Genomic DNA, 20,799 nt, shown 5'->3' on the forward strand with positions numbered 1-20,799 from the left:
TTTGTAGATCACGTTTTGTGCACTTGACTTTAGCATAACATTGCTGAATGCATCTGACAGTCCATCTTGCTTGGTCCGCTTTAAATATAGGGTTGACAAGATGCAGCTGTGTTGCAAAAGCAACAATTTGTGTGTTGCAAAAGCAACACAAATTGTAACTTTTTTTCTAATGGAGCAAATATGGCTAACATTGTACAAGATGGCTCTCCAGACAGCTAACATGTGTAGTGCTTTTTCCGCTAGTGATTGAGGCTGTGGTGAAAAAATAACATTCTTTAGACTGGTAACAGTCCGTGTGCTGTACTGTATCTGAGCTGTAAAGGTCCCAATGGGGTTCATGTCACAAAGCGTTTCCATTTCACTGCATAACATAACATGCACCAGTAATAGGTTTTCTAGCTTGTTTAAGAGTTTGCATTATTATTGTGGTAGGAGCGAATGTACAAATTCTAAGATCTGAGTTGCAAAATTGCAAGATTGAGCAACTCGAGATTGGGATAAAGTAACTGCCCTCATTCCCAACAGATTCATTAGCATTCTTACTGTTCTGGTAAAGGGGAAGCAGCCGTTGAAATGCCACCTCTCTTTCGTTGGTGCAAGTGTTGGGAAGCAGGTGGTTGGCATGTAGAAATACACAGAAAACACAAGTAAATTAAGAGAGGGATTATTGTATATTGAATGGATAAATAAACAACCCCACCCGGAGCAGATGTAGTTAGATGCCCGGCCCTTGTTAGATGCCCGGCACATTCCACCATCCCCGAGGGAACCATCATAATCCTGACATTCCATGACATCGCCTGGTAACCTGATAAGCGTGATACCACTGCCCACTTTCCGTATGATTGTTTATATAATTGTAATGTACGTGTGCCTCCCCTCCCCCCCACAACTAATCTCCTCCCGAAAACCCTGGGCCTGTTGTTGGTACAGGAGTGATTTCTTGGCATTTATTGTGAATCCTAATTTGTGGAGAAGGAAACAACCTGGTGGGGATTAGGCATTGTGAATGACTTATCACTTTTACCAGCCTGTAATCGAGTTCTGGAATCACATGAATGTGGCTGCGCTCGCTGTAAATGCACTGCCACTATGGCTAGACACTTGGTAAACACTTATTGAGCTGTAGTTATAATGGTAGGACTTAGATTTTATAACGTGTTCCACTAAGCACAAACTCGATACAGCCAATTTGCCAGATGTAAGGTGATGTAAAGTAGGCGAGTTTGAGTGTTGCCATTTGGTCTCCCACAGCCAGGAGTGGGATGGCGTAGTAAACAGTGACCATATTGAAGAGAGTAAATGTGATAGAGCTCTCGAGTGCTCTCAAGGTCAAGATGGTTCTTACGGTTTTGTCCTTTTTGGGGTAGATATTAGTGAGAATTCTCTCCTTGTGCCAGATGATGTGTTGGCCTATTTCTATTGGCCCATTTTGACAAAATGCTGACAGCTCTCCCATCAGTATTTTGAGGTGATTTCTTTTGTATGGTGGGACCAGAGATTTTAAAGGAGGAATTGGTAAACCCTGGCTATTTCTCCCCAGTGTGGAAGCTGCAAGCACAGCCTTGCCCTGACAGATGATGGGCGGTTGGGACTCGTCTTCCATCTCTGCATAATCCACTGACCTTATGCCCTGTCCTTGCTGAATAATTTTCTTGGATCTTGTGTCGCATGTCAAACAGTCGGTCCTGTCAGGGTTCTTTTGTAGACAGAGGTTACAGACATAATCTTCGTCTGACCACATAAAGCTGCTATTGCAAGAGAGGCAATACTCTCCCCTTAAATTAGTCATTCTCATATGACCTGCCCCAGCAGTTCAAATCAGAAGATCACGTAGCAGTTGGTGTTCTTAAAATACTGCTCAGTGTCATGAAAGGAAGTCCTAAGTGTTCTTGTTTTCAGTTGTCGAAAGCTGTCTTTAGTTTGCAACGATAACGAAGCGATCTAAGCATGTGTGAATCCAGTGTCAGAAAAAAAACCAATGCAAGGTGGTGTCTGTGTCTTGTGGTTTCCGGGGTAGAGGGAAAGGACCATTTGTTACGTTAAATTGAAAACTACTACTTCAACGAAAACAACTTGTAACATTTTGAGCCGGCCCCTGATGGCAGGAATGTGCACAGCATGTGATTTACTTACATACATACTGATGGACTGACTTGGAACTTGTTTGTTCAGGTTTATTCCAAACTTATGCCAGATTTTTGACTTCCTACTGTTCCCAGCCGAAGACCCAGAGAAACTTGTCAACGAACACCTCCCTGACCACCTCAGCAATCACCAACTCCTTAACGCCACCCAATCCTCCTCAGACCCAACCAGAGCACAGAAACCACCCTCATTGCAGCCACAGACCACATCTGCATGAACCGGGACAAAGGAGACACATCAAGCCTCATCCTTCTGGACTTCTCTGCAGCATTCAACATTGTCTCCCACTCCATTCTCATCCAGTTCCTACATGAGATCGTAATACAAGTTCCCGCTCTCCCCTGGATTTGCTCCTTCGTGACTGGCAGGACTCAGGCAGTCAGCGTGGCCCCTTACTGTTCAGACGATGGCAGCCTCATCTGTGGAATACCCAGAGGCTTGTCTCTCAGCCCGACCATCTTCAACACATACATGATCCATCTGGCCACGGTCATCTGCGCTCCTGACATCAACTTCCTTTATTATGCCTATGACATGCAACTCATACTCTCCCTCTCAGATAAGACTCCTAACACATGGAACAAGCTCACTGCCTGCTTGATTGAAGTCGCCAAATGGATGAAGTCGAAACGTCTCAAACTGAACACTGACAAGACAGATGTTGTGATCTTCAGTAAGAAATCCTTGCCATGGGTCTCCACCTGGTGGTCGGCCGAACTAGGACCCACTTCCATCCCAAGCACCCATGCCAAGAACCTCAGGATCATCATAGACAGCAAGCAGGATATGGTCACTCAAGTCAGTGCAATCACAGCATCCTGTTTCCACATCCTGAAGATGCAGGGAAAATCTTCATATGGCTCCCTAGCAACACCTGCAAGACCGTCACACATACCCTTGTCACCAGCAAGCTGGATTAAGGCAACACCCTCTGAGCCGCTGCCAGCAACTGACCAGAAGGCTGTCAACCTTCCAGAACTCGTCAGCCAGACATTCTCTCAATCTCATGCACAGCACTCTCATCACGCTGAACCTCAAGGAGCTTCCCTGGCTCCCAGTATCCAAACGTGCAAAGCTCATACTTCTCTGCCACACCTCTAAAGAGCTACACAACATCGGCCCGCCTACCTGAACAGTCACATCTCCTTTCACAACCCTTCCAGGGACCTCCGCTTGGTTGAACTCCTACTTGCACACATATGCAGAACTAGATCCCGAGTTCTGGCATTGTCCTACTTTGCACATCAGAGCCTCGTCCTCTCTTCTTGGGTTCCACAAGAAGTTGAAGACCTGTCTATGTGAGTAGCCCCCCACTGCCCACCCTTGGTGAGGCTGTCACCTGCTTAGCTCAGAGTAACCTCTCGGGTGATAGTGTGCTATTACAAATACAAATACTATAACACAAGCAAACCTATAGCAGTTATGTTGAAATAGATAAAACACTGATGTGAATATTTCAAAGTCCAGGGCGAATAAACATGTTTTTCATTTGGGCACATGGCACATGTGTTTAAAGGAAACACTCTACACTTGTGTATAAAGGTTAATTATTGAACAAATGTTTTCTCATCAAGCATCCTATGGAGGGGTGGGGGTGAAGTCTTAAACAAACCTATTCAATATGCAAAATCATTAAAAAGTTTGATTTCAAATGAGCATGACTATAAAATTGGTAAACATTAAGATTTCTTTCCCGGTAGACAACCAGTCTCTCCTTAAATCTGTGTTTTAGAAGCCTACAATATTTAGGAATTTGTGATTTTATGGTAGAGGAAAATAAGCTATTGGCTTGCCACCATTTTATAATGCAGACATTGCATGCCATCAGCAAACCGCACACTGCCCGCCACCCTGTGCTGCACGCAAGTGCACTTTGTATAGAGTATTGTGAATGTGCACACATTAAGCTTTACCATTCATATCCTCCGTCATACTCTGTTGCCTCAGCAATGCATACACTTAAGCATAATATATACTATTGAAACATTCAGCCAACCTTGAGCTGTATCTTTCCTGAGCTCTACTGTGCTCACAGTGATCCAGGTTCTGCCTATTTTACATGACTTATTTAGTTGTCATGTACAGTACTTCTGGCAAACCTAGCTAGCCAAGAATGATGAGAGCGGAGAGAAGGATTGACGAGGTCAGGCTATAATTGAAGATGCAAGAAAAGTAGGAAGGTGAGTGTAGGTTGTTTGGGCTGAAAACGCTTGACTACAAATGGATAAGTTGACCAAACACATACCATTGGTCTGGGGTGGAAAGTGAAATACGTAGAGCGAGTCCAGTTGAACCTTGCAGGTGAATAGTTGGAAAAATGTAATTTTTACAGCCTTGTTACATGCCTGCATCTGTGAGCTGCAAGGCGGCTGGACATCTTTTCGTGCCCGCAGAAGTGATCCTTGGAACATAGACAAGCTAGGGAGCAGTTTCCCTTCACAGTAGCGTTCACCTGAGTTTGACGCAGCAGCTTTTGTTACAAGTATTGGAAAGGAACATGCAAGGAGCCTCCTGGGAGCCCTGCAAAACAGAAATGAACTCAACCTGTAAATGAGATCCCAGGGGCATTAGCACTACTTCTTACAAAATCGACTGCCCTATTAAGGAAAGGCAACATTGAGCTGCTGTGACTTACCATCAACTGATCCCCTTATTATAACATATCCACATCAAATGAATAGTATAAGTGAAGTACTTTACAACATTTACAGCACACGTGTTGAAAATACTGATAAAAAGAATAAACACACATGCTGCTTACAGTCCGTCTTGAGGGCCAGAGGTACTAAGATTTCATTTGCAAAAAGCAGTTGCACATTGAATTGCGCACTGCGTTTTTGTGAATTAAATCTGATTTTTCAAACCAATCTAGCTAGTATGTATGTTTGGAAAATCACCATTTGGAGTGGGTCGTAGGCCGACCTACCTCATGAATATTAATGAGGCAAGTCACAAATTGCAATTGGATGCCTTTAAAGGTGTGGTGGCCTGCTGGTGTCAGCAGAACACAGTGGCTGTGATCATATTTAAATTAAGTACATTTTTTTCATGCAGCCAGTTTTTAGGTCTCGCGCCTAGCGTTGCAGTGCACAGCATTGCTCACACAGAGCGAGACCTCTTGAAAGGGCTTTAGAAAGCTAACCACACGCTTGTGCATGTGGGTTTGCTTTCGGCTGCTGTAATTGGCTTTGCATGCTTTTTTTAAAATAAATACAGCGCGCAATTGGGTAAAGGCGGGACAATGTCCCGCCTTTGCTTCTCCCATTCCCACCGGTGGCCAGCACGTGCAGCAGGGCGCATTCACCTCCTGCCACGCTCCCTCCCCCCCTCTCCTCTGTGGTCTGCATGCACCACTACTGTTTTTTTATTACTTTCATTTTGAGGATGGTGCCCGCTTCAGGGACACCGCGCGCCGTTTTTTTTTTTTTAAATTACTTTCATTCCGAAAACACATAAATAAATAACTATACAATGCACAGCCCCGCTCACCCTTTCTGGGCGCGTGGTGTGGTTTCCCCTCAGTCCCTTTTTCACCCAAGATTTGGGTTATGAACAAGCGCCTAATCGGGGCTTTGGCTAAAAGAGATAACCGCGTGGAAAATCACCAGATACAAGGACTGTCTTTGAATTTTGCACCAAGACTAAATTTCATACACAATCTGGAGTTGCCAGAACAGGGAGATAACTAGCCAGGGCGGGTGTGCTCTTTTTACACCAACAGTTGCGTGGCTGACTCTTGAGAGGTCCATGATAAACGTGTTGCTTGGCGCACACAGGATACACACGTGGGAATGTTTTTTGTGCATGCTCGAGTGCTCCCGCATTTATAATGCACACGTTTATGGCCGCTGTGCCCTTCCTTCTGCTGTATCACTTACCAGGGCTGGCGGCAGGCAGCCCTCTGATTGGTCGATCTGTCCGCATCAGTGTTTTGCCTGCTCTGGCTCCGGGCACTCTGATTGGCTGCCATGGCTTTGAAGCACTCTTCTACTGGACAAACATTCCCTCCTGTCTTCCTTCAATGACAGGTGTACTACAAGCACTGAGAACTTCATGTCTGAAGTAAGGTGTTAGAAGGGACACACATTCACGAGGGTGTCATGCACTCTGAACTGGGGCAACCTGAAATGATACTACCGCAAGGTAGACGTGTTGACCGTTTCAGAAAACCATAGACTTTAGTTAACTCTGTGTAGCATCATCATGTAAATACATTCACTACAAGTAGGCACTGCACAAGTAGTGTATGTAAGTGATGCACACCTATGAAGTTCATCGTGCCAACAGTGCTTAATTTGTGGAATAGTAAGTGCCAGGGCCTTTCACAGGAGGCCACTGCAGCTTGCATGGCCTATTGACCCTGCTAGCGCTGCCAATGACACTATTCAGTACAAGTACTAACAAAACCATCAAACTCCTGTGACAAGCCAAAATATTCCAGGCTATAAGCATAGCACAGGTGGCGGGTATCATTCATATTTAATATACATTGAATTATTAAACACTGTTCGTGTGCTCATCTCAAAATTATATAGACAGTGCCACCGTGTGGTGAACTATCATTAGTGCGGTGTTGAGAATTAAGTGCCGGCGTTGAGCACCGGAAACAATCGGCTCAAATTAAGCACCAGTGCCCAAATACTGCAAGCATGGCTTACCGACGTACTGCAACATTAATGCACCCTTATTCTGCAAGTGTAACATACTTGCTCATTGCCACCACAGCATGTCCGCACAATGCCACCACTTTACCCACTGGCTATGCAACCATCACATACCTATAGTGTAATCTCGAGTGTGCTCACAGACTGCAAGCATTGTGTACTCACAAACTGGAAGCAAAGCTTGCCTACATACTGAAAACATGGTGCGTCTAGATCTCTCAAGTATAAAATATCACACCCCTGAGAATGCCCAGACCATGCCACCAGTTTTCCTGCATACTGAAAGTCTATGAAACCATAGCACACCTTTAGTGTAATCTGAGAGTAGCAGCAGACTGCAGGCATTGTGTGCACACACACTGCAAGTATCACATACACACTGCCTTCATACCCATGTAATGGCACCAGTTTGTCTGCAGACGGCAAGCCAATGCAACCAACCATAGTATACTCGAAGCATAATCTAATCATACCCATAGACCGCAAGCATTGTGTATCCATAGACTGCAAGCATGCCATTCCTGTATACTTCAAGCACAGTCTACCTGTTGGCTGCAAGTATAGTGTACCCACATACTGTAAGCATAGCGTATCCACATACTGCAAGCTTAGTGTACCCCCGTACCGCAAGCTTAGCGGACCCACATACTGTGAGCATAGCATACCCACAGACTGCAATCTTAGCATACCCACAGAACAGACTGCAAGCATAGTGTACCCACAGACTTCAATTATAGCGTACCCACATACTGCAAACTTAGCATACCCACGTACTGCTACTTCATTCAACCTTAGTATACCCACATACTGCAAGCATAGCAATACCATATACTTCATTCAATCTTAGCATACCCACATACTGCAAGCATAGCGTAGCCACATACTGCAAGCCTAGTGTACCCACATACTTCAAGCTTAGCGGACCTACATACTGCAAGCATAGTGTACCCACATACTGCAATCTTAGCATTCCCACTGACTTCAAGCTTAGCGGACCCACATACTGCGGACCGCTCCACCATAATCCAATTGTATCTCTCAAAGGGACTGTGGCAATAAAGAGGAGGGTTTGGGGAACAGAGTAACCACCCACAATCTTTTTTTTAAGACTTCTTTTTATTTCAGTGCTCAGTTAACATTACATGAAGGACACATCACACAGTATATCATCAATCAGTAAGCCACAAGTACAACGGTCAAATCAAATATCACTTGACTGAATCATCATAAGAAAGTTATATTAATTTCTCCTTTCTGTATCTGATGTCCCTACTTACAGACCCCGGTATGCTTGCCAATCTCCCTATACCTTTTCCCATTTGAGTGAGCACCCTCTACTCATATATATTGTAAGTTCAGCTCGCCAGCACCAATCCAGATCTGTTTTCTAGTCAGCCACTCTCTGCGGAGAGACTGCTCCCCAGCAGCTCACTATATTACGCTTTGCCACCATGGCGGCCAGTGCTAACCGTAACTTTTACCACATACAATCTCACTCGCCAACGGTAAATTGACAAAGGCAGCACCTGTAAAACTCTGCCACCATTATTCATCATCTCCCCCAAAGTGACAGAGACTACATATCCGTGGAACTACACAACCAGCACCCCAATGCACATGCCTAAAGATAATGTTCAATAAACAACAGGCATGGCACTGAAAGCTGCTTCCAAGTGAGGCCACTTTATCCAGGCCATTTCGGTTCGCTCCACTTTCTGACAGCTAAAACGGGAAGTCTCCTAGCACTAATCTCTTGACTGTCAGAGGCATTTGTTGTGCAAACAGTGCTGACACCACACAGAGACAGACAAGCAGACCTACAGGTAGAACCTCCTACGTGCTAGGCATGCATACATTTACCCAAACAAACAAACCTCATGAGCAGCAACAGTAGAGCGCTGAGCCAGTGGCAATTACAAAACACAACAAGCATTTGCAATGCAATTGGTCTCGCATTATTAAAGTTTGAGCTATTGGAATTGCTAAAAAATGCAACACCAATAGCTCAAACTTTAATAATGCAAGCTCTATTGCATTGCAAATGCTTGTTCTTACAGGAAACGGAGCTGCATTTAAGAAAAAAAAAATCTTTAAAAAAAAAAAGTTCCTTTAAGAGTTGGCCCATTTTCACACAAACTTTCTTTCATTCACAAAGGAGAAGGGGTCCCAGGAGACTCTTTCCCCTTTGCAAATTTGTTACCACCTGTTCTGAGGAGTCAGAAATCTGTCAATGATTTGCGGCTGAAATTACGGTTGCAAACCTGTGATATACAGCAATAAAAATTAGAATTTGAAAGGGATGGCCTTAACACACCCCTTCAACATTTTGATGTGTAATGTATTTACAAACCAATTTTGCCAGTTACCGTTACCGAATCGCAAAATAGTTTTAGTACATTTGTTAAAGCCATTTTGTGGTTGCAAACCCTGTGGTTTGACGGATCGTAGGCTATTCAATTGCTAAATGGCTTTGTACATCTGACCATAAGTTCTGTATTTTTGTGTATGTTCTTTTGCAATCTTTTTCCTAGTTTCTCACCCATATTAATGGAAGGAAGCTTGCAGATATTATGCAGTTGTATACACAGTTATGGTTGTCTAAATGCAAGATCTTCAAGGCAGTGAACAAATTGGAAGTTCTTTTGTTTTTTGTTTTATTTCTAGTTTTTTTGTAATAGGTTACGGCCCTACAAACCAGCTGCGCCAGTGGTTACATTTGTGGCTTGTTTGTACAGGTTGCTGGGGCGTTTTCTATGTCACTAGAGTGATCTTTTAAATGCTGGTTTGTATTCCTTGAACCATGTGTTCAGGACTAGAAACAGTGGAGTTTATACCTCTTTAAGTCCAGCCCTTGCATGTATCAGACCGTTGCTCAGATTGTCTGATAATGCAAAATTGTAGGGCCTTTAAATCCTGAATGGCCCAAGATGTGCTTTGCCACCGAACCCTTGTTTCATAGTATGCACTGGTTAAGTAGTCCGAAGTTCAACACTAGAGCCAGGCAACTGCCATTAGTGTGCAAAGGATCTGGACAGGGATGCGTCAAATCACTTCATATCTCAGTGGCGTTGCAGAGTCAGTCCCTGAAACATTAGGTGTGGTCTTGAATGCAGCATTTGTTGGGGCCCCTGGAGTTCAACCTCTTTTGAGTTGGAGTCTTGCGGTCATATAGAAATAGGTCTCTGTACTTGTTTCTCTGGGGTACTGGAAGCTCCTCTCACATCATCATCAAACTCGTAGTTCTAAATGCCTTTGGCCACGTCACTGGACAGGGATTCACTAGAGTCCCAGTGACGCATTTCTGTGTGGAGCTTACACCTTCTGTCCTGTTTCGTGGTTACTGTAGCACCAGAGTATATAGACAGAACGGCATGGAGAGAAGCATAACAATTCCAATAAGTGTCTAATAGCAGCTACGTGATCAGCCCCAAATGAAAAACTGCACTCTGACCCTTTGTGGAAATTTAGAATCTAATGGCTTTTAAAAAGCAAACGGAAATAGATTACAATCTGAGACTCTATTAATTGTAGGGGTACAGCAGCTTCTGAGATAGGGGCATTTGACCTGCACTCTTTCATGTGTGACCCCAGTGATGAAATTGTGAAGTTGTAGAGAATTTTTGTCTGCAAGAGCTCGAAACCACCTATGTATTACTGACTACGCATCTGATGTTTGGATTGCATTAGGTAAGGCTGTGAATCTTCAAGTGCTTGAAAAATTGTGTTTGACATGGGAGCAATGATCTTTTGATATAGTCATTAATGGAGGCTGTTGAGAGGGACTCATCTGGGTTTTATTATTGGAATACCTGCTGTAGAACACATGTTCTTATGATAACATTGCTGGGATCAGCCCATAATGCCTTCAGTATATGCAAAAAACCAGAAGATCGATAGGCCTTGTCCAGATGCGAGGTGAGCTGTGTTAAAGGCTGTTCATGGGCAGAAGGTGTATCCAGTTTCTGGATTTATCTTTTGATGATGTTTTTGAAAAGTGCGTCACAGCTGTAGATAGTGGTATGTCAGAGTTCAAACACTTAGCGTTTTAGAATATGGTCACAATCCAACAGCAAACCGAGTCCTTGATAGCTGCTTTGCTCTGCTGGTGCGTCTCTGATCTACTGATTTTCCCCATTTTCTTGTAAAGCACAGAAATCCATGTTCATTGTCTTGATCTTCTTGTAGCTTCATGTGACCCTATCCATGTTATAGGGTGCATTACACCGTATTGTGGAGCACCATAGTGCGTTAACGGATGGCTAGCACTATACACGGGGGAAGGAGTGAAAGATGTACTTGCTCCCAGTATGTGTTTTGGAAAGTTTTTGTGCCATGTATGAGTGACCGGAGAGGTGCTCTGTATGTTTGTGTGTGTCAGTGTAAATGTAGCCGTGTTTACCTGCAATAATATGACTGTAGTGTAAGGTTGCGCAACTGTATATATACTTGTATGTTCATGCATGCATATATGTGTGTGTGCGTTCGTAGGCATACACATGCATACAGAACCTTGCATGTAGATTACCTGGAGATATTTATGCATGGAGGTTGAGAACAGTTTGTGTTGTGCGGCCCTGATGTTCTAAGCCTGCGACTAGAATGATTTATAGGTATGTGCTGCACGTGTAACAGGAGTTTAAAGTGCACATTTTAGAGAAGGCTACACTTCCGACTCTCAACAAATGGGCAGTCGTATACATCACATCTAGCACAGAATGGTGCCAGATTTCTGGAACTTTTATTTACGTTGTAACTAAGTTCAAGCTGTACATTGTGCTATCTTGACAGACTTTCAGCTTCAGTCGCTGTTCCTGGGTCAGTGCTCCCTTCCCTGAACTTCTCCATCCTTTCAATGATAGTCTACTTTTTCCCTGTACCCTTCTCCTGAATCCATCCAGCCCTGGCTGAAAGAGTGTGTATCCCTGCACCAGTCGTTGGAGCTCCCCAGCCCTAGAACCGGCTGGCTCTGTTCCATGTGGCAGTCCCATGGACCTCAGGGGGTCTCCTCCTTTGAGGAGGCTTGCCATGAGGCTGCAATTGTGTTCTGCCTGTGCTATCCTCGTGCCCGTCCACTCCTACAGGTTCGGTAGCCCTGTGCCCTATCGGTGGCAGGCTTTCGCGAGCGCACAGCCCAAGGAGTTACACGTTCTGTGTCGTTGGAGCAGTCTTAATGTTTCCATTCCTGTGGGTGAGTGGCTCTGGATCCCTTGGGCGTTTATTGTCTTAAAGGTGGTCGGCTGTGTGGCTCTAGACTCTGACGTGCTGATTTCAGTGCTCATGTCATACCTGATGTGTTCTCTGTTCTCTGTATTTTCAGTATCATCTTACCTTGACCGAGGCCATTCTCCTCTTCTCTCCGGATAATTCGCCATTTTGTTTCTGCTCCCGGAAGGCGAAGGTGCGCCTGCACTGGCTCGCGCAGGGCACAGTGATCGCGTGTGCTTCGGCAGGCCTGTTCTTCATTGTATCCAGCAAAAATCGGAGCGAGCTGCCTCACTTCACGTCCTGGCACAGTGTCCTGGGAATGAGCACGATTGTAGCCACGTGCGGCCAGGCCCTGGGAGGATTGGTTCTCCTCTTCCCTGAACTGATCAAGGTCTCATCGGTCTCACGGCTGAAGCTTTACCACATCACATGCGGACTCCTCGTCTACCTGCTGGCCACATGCACGCTCCTGCTGGGCATCTCTTCGGACTGGTTCCAGGCGCAAATTAAAGGCGTGGCCTGGTACATATGCATAGCACTGCCCCTCTACCCTGCCCTCATAATCATGAATCAGGTTCTGAACGTTTACCTGCCCAAGAAGAAGGTGCAGATTTGACTTTTAGGCTGTTTCCTTCTCTCCGCTGGTTGGTTCTTTCTCACCTCTGACTCTCTAGCTCCACATTCTTATTTTCTCTCTCACACCTCTCTCCACTTTTTTGTCTATGCTTCTCTGTCCAACTATTTCTTTTCCCTTTTCAAAACCATTTTCTCTTTCCCACTTACCTCTTATATTTCCTCCTTTTCTTTTATCCAATTTTCGCTTGACCGTTTTTCTTTGTCTCACCTTCTCCCACCTGTCACCTTTTTCTCAGCCACCCTTCTCTCTCTGCCCCTCTATCCTTACCTCACAATTTATAAAGCCTAATCCTTATTCCCCTTTACCTCTCTCCATCTGCTTCCCTCCTTTTTTTCCTTTCATTCTTTTCTGCCACATTGTTTCTCCTCTTTACTTTCTCTCCCTATCAGGTTCTGTCCTTACCCCTTTTTCCTCTTTCTCATTGTCTTTTGCCTTCTCTCCGCCTCTTCCATCTAGCGATCATCTGATTTATTTGTTGCGTTTAACTATCACGTCTGATTTTTGATCCTTAATGTCTGATTGACACAACATCTGACAGTTTGCCGTGCAATCTCAGCCCTTCAGAGTTTGTTTATGCCTCTTCATGGTCGAGTGACTGTACCCTCAGTTCAGTTAGTATTTTGAACCCTCACATGCAAATGGCCCCAATTCCCTCATTTTGGCAGTGTCTGACACTGGCTCAGTTTGTTATGGATGTGACACCTCGCCCCCCATTCCTTCGCAGTCTGTGAAAGTGTGTTTGTGTTTATCCCACACATTTAGTCATATATGAACTTCCTCACAGTTTGTTGTGTGAGCCAATCAAAAGCTGTGTGTGTGTGTGTGTGTGTTTTCATCTCTAGTGTACAGGTGATATTTTGATACTGTTGCCCTTTGTGTGCTGTCAGAATGAGTCTCCTTCGCTCCTGTAATTCTGAGCAGTGCACAGAGTATAATAAGCTGATGAGCTACAGGGATACTTGAGAAGCCTGGTCACCTGAGTATATTTATTCATTGTCGATAGAGAAAAGCTTTGCATCCTATGAGAAATCTGCACTACAGAGCTTTGCTTCTCGGGGTATCAAGACTGCACTACTAGGCTCTGCTTCTCGAGGTATCAGAGCTGCACTACTTAGCTTGTGCTTCTCGAGGTAGTAGGGCTGTACTGCCTGGGTTCTGTGCTTTTCGAGGTATCAGGGCTGGACTACTGGGCACGGTGCCCCTCAAGATAGCAGAGCCATGCTGCTGGGATCTGCTGCTCGAGCTCCCAGAGCAATGCTACTACTGCGACGCGCCTGTATGCTCCTCAAGGTAGCAGAGCTGCACACTATGCTCTGTGCTCCTTCAGCTTGTCAAGCTACACTACTGTGCTCCTCGAGGCAGCAGACCTGTACTACTGGGAGTTGCTCCTCTGACTAGCAGAATTACACTCTGGGCACCGTGCTTTTAGGCCTAGTTAAGTTGCACTATTGGACTCCTGCACCTCCGGGTAGCAGGGGACACCACTTGGAACTGCTCACCAGCCTGGCAGAGCAACACCAAAGGGATTTGTGCTTCTCAGGCAAGCAGAGCTGCACCACTGAGCCCAGTGCTCCCACATGCAAATCTAGGGCTAGTCTTGCAGTCACATTGTCAGCTGTGATCCTACATTTAATCTGTAGTCGCATACTGATGGGGTCAGTACAGAAAGACTTCATGAGCTCAGAAGTGCTTGAGGGGTGCACACTTCATAAAAGCAAGAAGTAAGGACACATTCTGCCTGCATGACATGGGCATTGCGGAGCTTCTGGGCCCAGGTATGGACTTCACCCTACTGTCACTCATTTATATGGATTATGTACTAGATCACCAGGTGGATTCCCACATATTGGACCTCTTTGGTGTCAATGAGATGGACCAAGATCCATGGAAGGATAAAATCCACATGGAGGAAATTGACACGTTACTCTTTTATCTAGAAACACCTGCATTTTACCTGGGATATTCCCAGTAAAATATGTTCTACCTCTTGATAGGGCTCGTTGAGCTAAATAAAGAAGTTATGCTGTGTTTAGTGTATTCCCTTTCTTATATCAGCTAGTCATAAATCCTTTATTCGGAGACATAAAGCATGCTTAAAAGTCCATCATCTAATACACAATAAAACAGATGTAAATGTTAAAAATGAAACATCACTGCAACAACTCCATCCTATAAAAATTATCAACATGCTTAGTGCTTGGGGAGCGGAGAGCCTGCAAAGAAACAGCATTCATACTTCGCCGACTGTCGAAGGTAATACAAAGCTAGTCTACAATGTTGTATATTACACTTATTGATATATACAATTAAAAATTATCTAGTAAATTTCAAATAAAACCTACAGAAAAAAAGTGTAGCAGGGACTGGGTGGGCATGCCATCTCAGGGGCAAGGACAAGTCTTAGCCACGTGAGAGCGACCCATCAGAAAACATAAATCCCCAGCAGTGCCAGGTCTAAACAAAACAAAAACATTCGCTGCCACCTACCATGTGTAACTTTCAAATAGTCCTCCAAGACATGGGCTGGCCTTAAACACAAATTGACTGAGCCCAAGCATTTATTACCATCACTAGATAACCTGCAAGCTTGTGCGCAAATTTGCAGCTGGTCTCAATATTTTTTTTCTCCAAGAACCATCATGTAATTGCAGTTTGCTCAGGCCATAAAGAGTTTATGTGCAAGCCAAGGGATGCTGATACCTTATTGCAAGCTAAGTAATCTCTAATAATACGTTGGTTCAGTACTGCTTCCTCAATCCGCCATTTGGAAATCCACAGAAAAATAGGCCTAATAACTGTCTATATCTATATAACTGTGTTCAAGCTCCCTATGACATATCTAATGAGAAGATGTCGGAGGGATGCATAAAATCTCTCTTCAGAAGCAATTCTATTCTGTAGAAGTTGAAATGGAGAAACACAGACAATAGTCAAGTTTCATAAGCAACATTTCTATGTGAGGCAGAGACAAATGAGCTTAGCAGCAGCATGTCCAATTTGCGGAACTTTAATCAGTTCTTTTATACACTAAAACCACAAAAGGCCTGTAAATACATACCCAGTCATGATACAGGAAATACTATTTCTCTAACATTATGAACAAATGCATGGGCTGTTGCTGCCCACAGGAGGCAAGAATTATACAAGCCTTAAGCATACAACTAATCACATTGGAATGACATCTCGTGATACATGCAAGCTACAAGATGGCAATGGGTAAGGTTTCTACACATCCTGATTGCTGGGATCATCAAATGTCTCAATACACAGGCTTACACTATACATGTGCAATAAACGTTCGGTTTGGCCTTTGCTATATGTAGACATAGATTGACACATTTTTTGCTCAGAAATTATGGCAACAACTTGCTACGGAAATTGTACACCTTGTGACATGTCATTGTGTAAACTAAAAGGGCCTGGACATGCTACTTGTTCTGCATGTTCTAAAGCCTAGGCCTAATCATTACTGAATGTCACAAAATGTCACCTATCTTCTGTGATTATCGATAAGCCTGGATATTGCTGGGTGAGGGAAGCAATGCATGTCCCATGAGGTATATTTGAACAAGCCTTTTGTTACAAGATGTTTAACAGGGAAAATTAGTTTATCTGAGGTCGCTATATCAGGCACCCAGGACCCAGAGGAATAAAAAATATCCCCCTGGTAGTGGAAGCCGTTAATGCTTTCTAAGCACCTATTGCCCACTGTCATCGAACAAACATTGATTCTTTTAGGGCCACATGCCATGATGTAAAATGTTGTTACATTTGTGCAGGGTTCTAGGTCGGCCATCAACTTAGTGAAAACAGTCAATACCAAAACCGCATCATCTATGTAAAGTAAGGTTGGCACGGGTGATCCATCAATCCTAGGGGTATCTAAACAGGCTTCACAGGTAGGGGCTTAACTTGTTAATACATAATATAAATAACAGGGGTGCTAACACACAACGCTGCTGCACGCCTCTGGAAGTTTTAAATCCTCTAGTTAATTCTCCATTTGCCGCGTATCTGATTTTGGTGCTGAACTAATTGTCTCCAGATTTAGTAAGCACCTGACTACTATTAGGGTCTTAAGTTGGAATGTAGCGGGCCTTTGTACTAAAATGTCCTTGCCAGAGTGGCAAACGTTGATAGATTATGATATAATTTTTTATTAAAAGAAACCTGTGTCTCTGATATTGTGACTTACAGTTAGTATGAATGTTTTTGCCAGCCAGCCATACTTCTAGGCAGGGACGTGCCTCCGGAGGGTTTATCAGTTTGGATTAATTTTCAACTTAAAGCCCGTTATTATATCATGTACGTATATAGGCAGTGTATATTTATTCTGAAGTAGGTCACATTTATGGAGATGTGAGTCTATTTGGGAGGACCATGGTCCTCTTTTGCCTTTGATGTATTCTTCCAGTGCCTTACTACATTTCCTTTTAGTTCCCCCTGATTGATTGTCTTCCATTCCCCCCACTCTATCTCCTTAACTTTTGGTGAGATAAATTAGCACTATGACAAATTCAGTGCGGAAAGCGGTCATGGCATTATGAAACACCAGTATGGCAAGCTCACAGTAAAAGAGAAAGCAGAAATACCTTTCTGTCCCAGAGCACAATTATGTAAGTGTGAACACCACAAAAGCTGGGTATGTATCTTTGAAGTTAAATCATGTTGGGCACGTTACTTCAATATGAAGATTGTGGGAGGCTCAAACTGTATAGGAACAACTTCCCGGTGAATGTTTGAGTATACTGCAGAGAAGATGCCATGCAGCTGGTCAGGAGGCTGACCAACAGCTACGGTCGGAACATAAGATATACAGTATGGAACTTCACCAACCCATTCCCACGCTAATATTGCCATCAACTGGTAACTCCATTCATCTTTACACATTTGTACAACACACAGGGCCCGATTCTGATGCGGGTTGGAAAGCTTCCCGACCGAATCGGTTTGGAAATGGTTTCCAACCCACTCGGATCGGGAGAGTCCGACCGACGGAGTACAATGCATCTGGATGCTTCCAGATAGGATTTGGTTGGACTCCCATTGACTTCAATGGGAGCATATGTTCCTAACCGCATCATAATTGGGCCCTGGGTCGGGAAGACAAGTTCCCGATCTGATTTGGAAGGAGCAAATGCCATTAGGAAGCCGTCCTAACCGCATCAGAATCAGGCCCACAGTGTTCACCTTTCAAAAGTTTAACGCTGGCCAAAAGCCTTCCTTCTCTCATATTACTATTTTGCTTACAAAATTTCCCATCGTAACTTAAGCTGTCGTTCACCTTGCAGGGGTATCTCTGTGCTGAATAATGGGTTAATTCGTGCTAGTCCGCAAACAACCCTGGACTGCTCCTCTGAGCACCGCTCCCTCTGCTGAGCAAAGGTAACTCTGCGTCCCCTAGGCTCACTGGACAGGCTCCTTTTTTGTAGCAAGCATGTCCATGTCCCTTCTACAGTATGCAGGAGCTACCCTGCTGGTGGTTGTGAGAGGGTGCAACATGCCTATCCGTTTTTCATGCTTGAGGATGTCCCCTCCTGGGACATACTGAAGCACCAAATGGTGTAAGTTTTTTTTAAGTCTTGCCTCATTGGGTAATATTAGAAAACCTGGATCTACTTCTCATATACCAAAATGTTATGATTCTGTCAGAATACGCAGGTGTAACAGAAAATGCACCCAGCCCTAGTTTCTGGTATTGCCTTTCTTTTCTAGGTTCTCCAGTAAGAGTAACTGACCCAATTGTCTGTTTAACTTGAAATGTAATATCTTATGTGAACGTTTTAGTTAAACTAGTAAATCGTAGAATTCTACACTGAATCCCTTCGTAGTCTGTAATGCAGGTCAGTCTGTAATGCAGGTATCTGCAGTAAAATTATCAATAAAAAGTCTGGGGAGAAAGCGGCCTAACTCTTTCCGTAAAGAAGGCTAACCTAACCATCTCAAACTTCCCATTTCTACTTCCACCTCTATTGTGCAAAGACCAGAAGTGGGCTGATGATTCTCTAATCATTCAGCGTTTGTCTAAAGATCATCTTGTGATACTACGAATATAAGTAGGCACTGAAAACTGTACTCTCTGCCTAGAAAATGAAACCGGGTAGAAAAATGTGGATACGGTCCTAACCAAAAGATTGCTAATTTGGTCTGCCCCCGTGGTAATTAACCTTAAAGTAAAAAATGTACTGTTACATTGAATTTCACTTGGTGTAATGCCTTATGTATATTACGTTGTGCTGACATTCATTTTTACTTATCTGTTATTTATTTATCTCATATTTTTCTATAAGCTTTGTTGTGGTTTCTGGATTTAAGAATCTCCACAGTGTAGGTGTCTTTCTGTTGCAGGAGGTATTGCACTGTGTATGGGCTGCTCCTTTCTACATTAAACTTGTTTTATATTATGACTTTGATGGCCTGGCAATACTTTGTATTTACTTACTTTTGTGTTGATTATAGTGCATTACACCCTGAAGTATCAAATTACATGACCCACTAGGATAGCCAGCGTATCGTATGGCTATTTATTTGATTTTGGAGGCACATTCAAATTTGTAATCAAAAAGAGGGAGTATGACGTTTAGCAGTGGATACACTCCACTTCCCAACTAATCATTCCACATCATCAAGGAGAGTTACCTCACTTCATCCTTTTGTAGTTCCTCATTACTGCCTACCAAAGGAGGTTCCTATCGGTTTTTAAAAGGAGACTCTCCCACCACGGGTTACCAGGGCCATGCTTTGTCATTGAGCCCTCATACTGACAGTCTGTATCTGGGTAGGCTCGACCTTTATAATCAAGGCAGCTCTTAGTGTGCTGTTGTAGAAGGGTCTGAATATAAAATTGTGTAAAGGTATCCCTAAGTTTCAGTTTTTTACAGGGGGCCTTTGGCAAAGTTATAAAACAGGGGGGAATGTTATGAAACATGAAATATACTCCAACATCACTGGCTCTACACGTTTCAGCCCCATAATTGTGGCTTACTGCTCAAACATATTTCTCCAGGCCTGAGTTTAAAATCCCTCAGCTGATCCCAGTCTGGGTCGCTATATTTAAGAATGATGTATAGTCTGAGCTGGCTTCATTTCACTCATTCAGCTACACTTGTTGGAGCATGCCATTCATACAAACTGTACTGTGTTGCGTATCTGAAGGTCAGTGGAAAAACATCATTAAACAAGTCTGTTACGGCATGTGTCCCAAGTAGTGACAACATTCGGTGGGCACTGCACACATATCCTTTTGGTATGAGCACCCAAGTGTACATGTGGTTCTTTTCCCTTCTTATCAGACTGTATTGCTATTATCTAAAGGCTATTGTGAAGCTTTGTAACTTAACATGATTTTGAAACCGTGTTGGATTCGTCATGTATACACTCTCTCCAAAACACCCAATACATGCTCCTTCTCTAATTTTATCCGGTCATATTTGTAAAAACTGCATTATGGAGCCTGGTGACTAAACAAGTTGGAGGCGCTAGGCATTGTGGGCCTGGCCCTGAGGTGGATGTCCTCTTTTTTGAAAGATCGTACTTTCCAGGTCTCAACAGCTAATAACACATTCAAGACCACCTCACTGTCCTCGGCAATTCCACAGGGCTTCATTTTGAGTCCCCTGCTTTTTAACATTTACCTACACCCTCTGATGGACGTGATTGAGGAGTCTAGTCTCGCCTTGTTCTCCTATGCAGATGATTCCCAGATTATTTTCTCACTATCGAATGCTTAGAATCTAGATCCTTCCCCACTCAGGCAATTTCCCCCGCATGATGAACAAAAAAGCTTAAAAACTTAAGGGCAATAAAATAGAAGTCATGGTTCTGGGCAAAAATCCTGAACTCTGGGGAGTTAACCACTGGCCGGTCTCTTTGGTGCACTTACCCACGCCGGTTAATAAAGTTAAGAACCTTGGCTTCTTCATTGATAGAAACCTTTCACTCAAGCTGCAGGCCTCCACACTCACAGCCTCTTGTTTTTCCATTCTCAAATGGCTCAAGAAAATCCTCTGGCTGATTCTTTTGAACACCCAACGAACCGTTTTGCCGGCTTTGGTAACGTCCAGATTGGTTACAAGAATGCTTTGTGTCTGGGTGCCGATAAATCAGTGATCCATAGCTTGCATATCATTCAGAACGCGGCCACCT

General features: G+C 43.8%; 1 protein-coding gene across 1 annotated transcript in view; it reads left to right on the forward strand.

The window, feature by feature from the left end:
- Window positions 1–19,062, forward strand: part of CYB561D1 (cytochrome b561 family member D1) — a 37,458-nt gene extending 18,396 nt beyond the window's left edge. Inside the window, exon 3 of the mRNA XM_078644765.1 lies at window positions 12,130–19,062. Coding sequence (XP_078500891.1) covers window positions 12,130–12,633 — 504 coding nt within the window. The 3' untranslated portion in view covers window positions 12,634–19,062. The remainder of the gene's footprint in view (window positions 1–12,129) is intronic.
- Window positions 19,063–20,799: the final 1,737 nt, after the last annotated feature.

Source organism: Lissotriton helveticus, chromosome 5_1, assembly GCF_964261635.1.
Source record: "Lissotriton helveticus chromosome 5_1, aLisHel1.1, whole genome shotgun sequence".
Taxonomy (NCBI): Eukaryota; Metazoa; Chordata; class Amphibia; order Caudata; family Salamandridae; genus Lissotriton; species Lissotriton helveticus.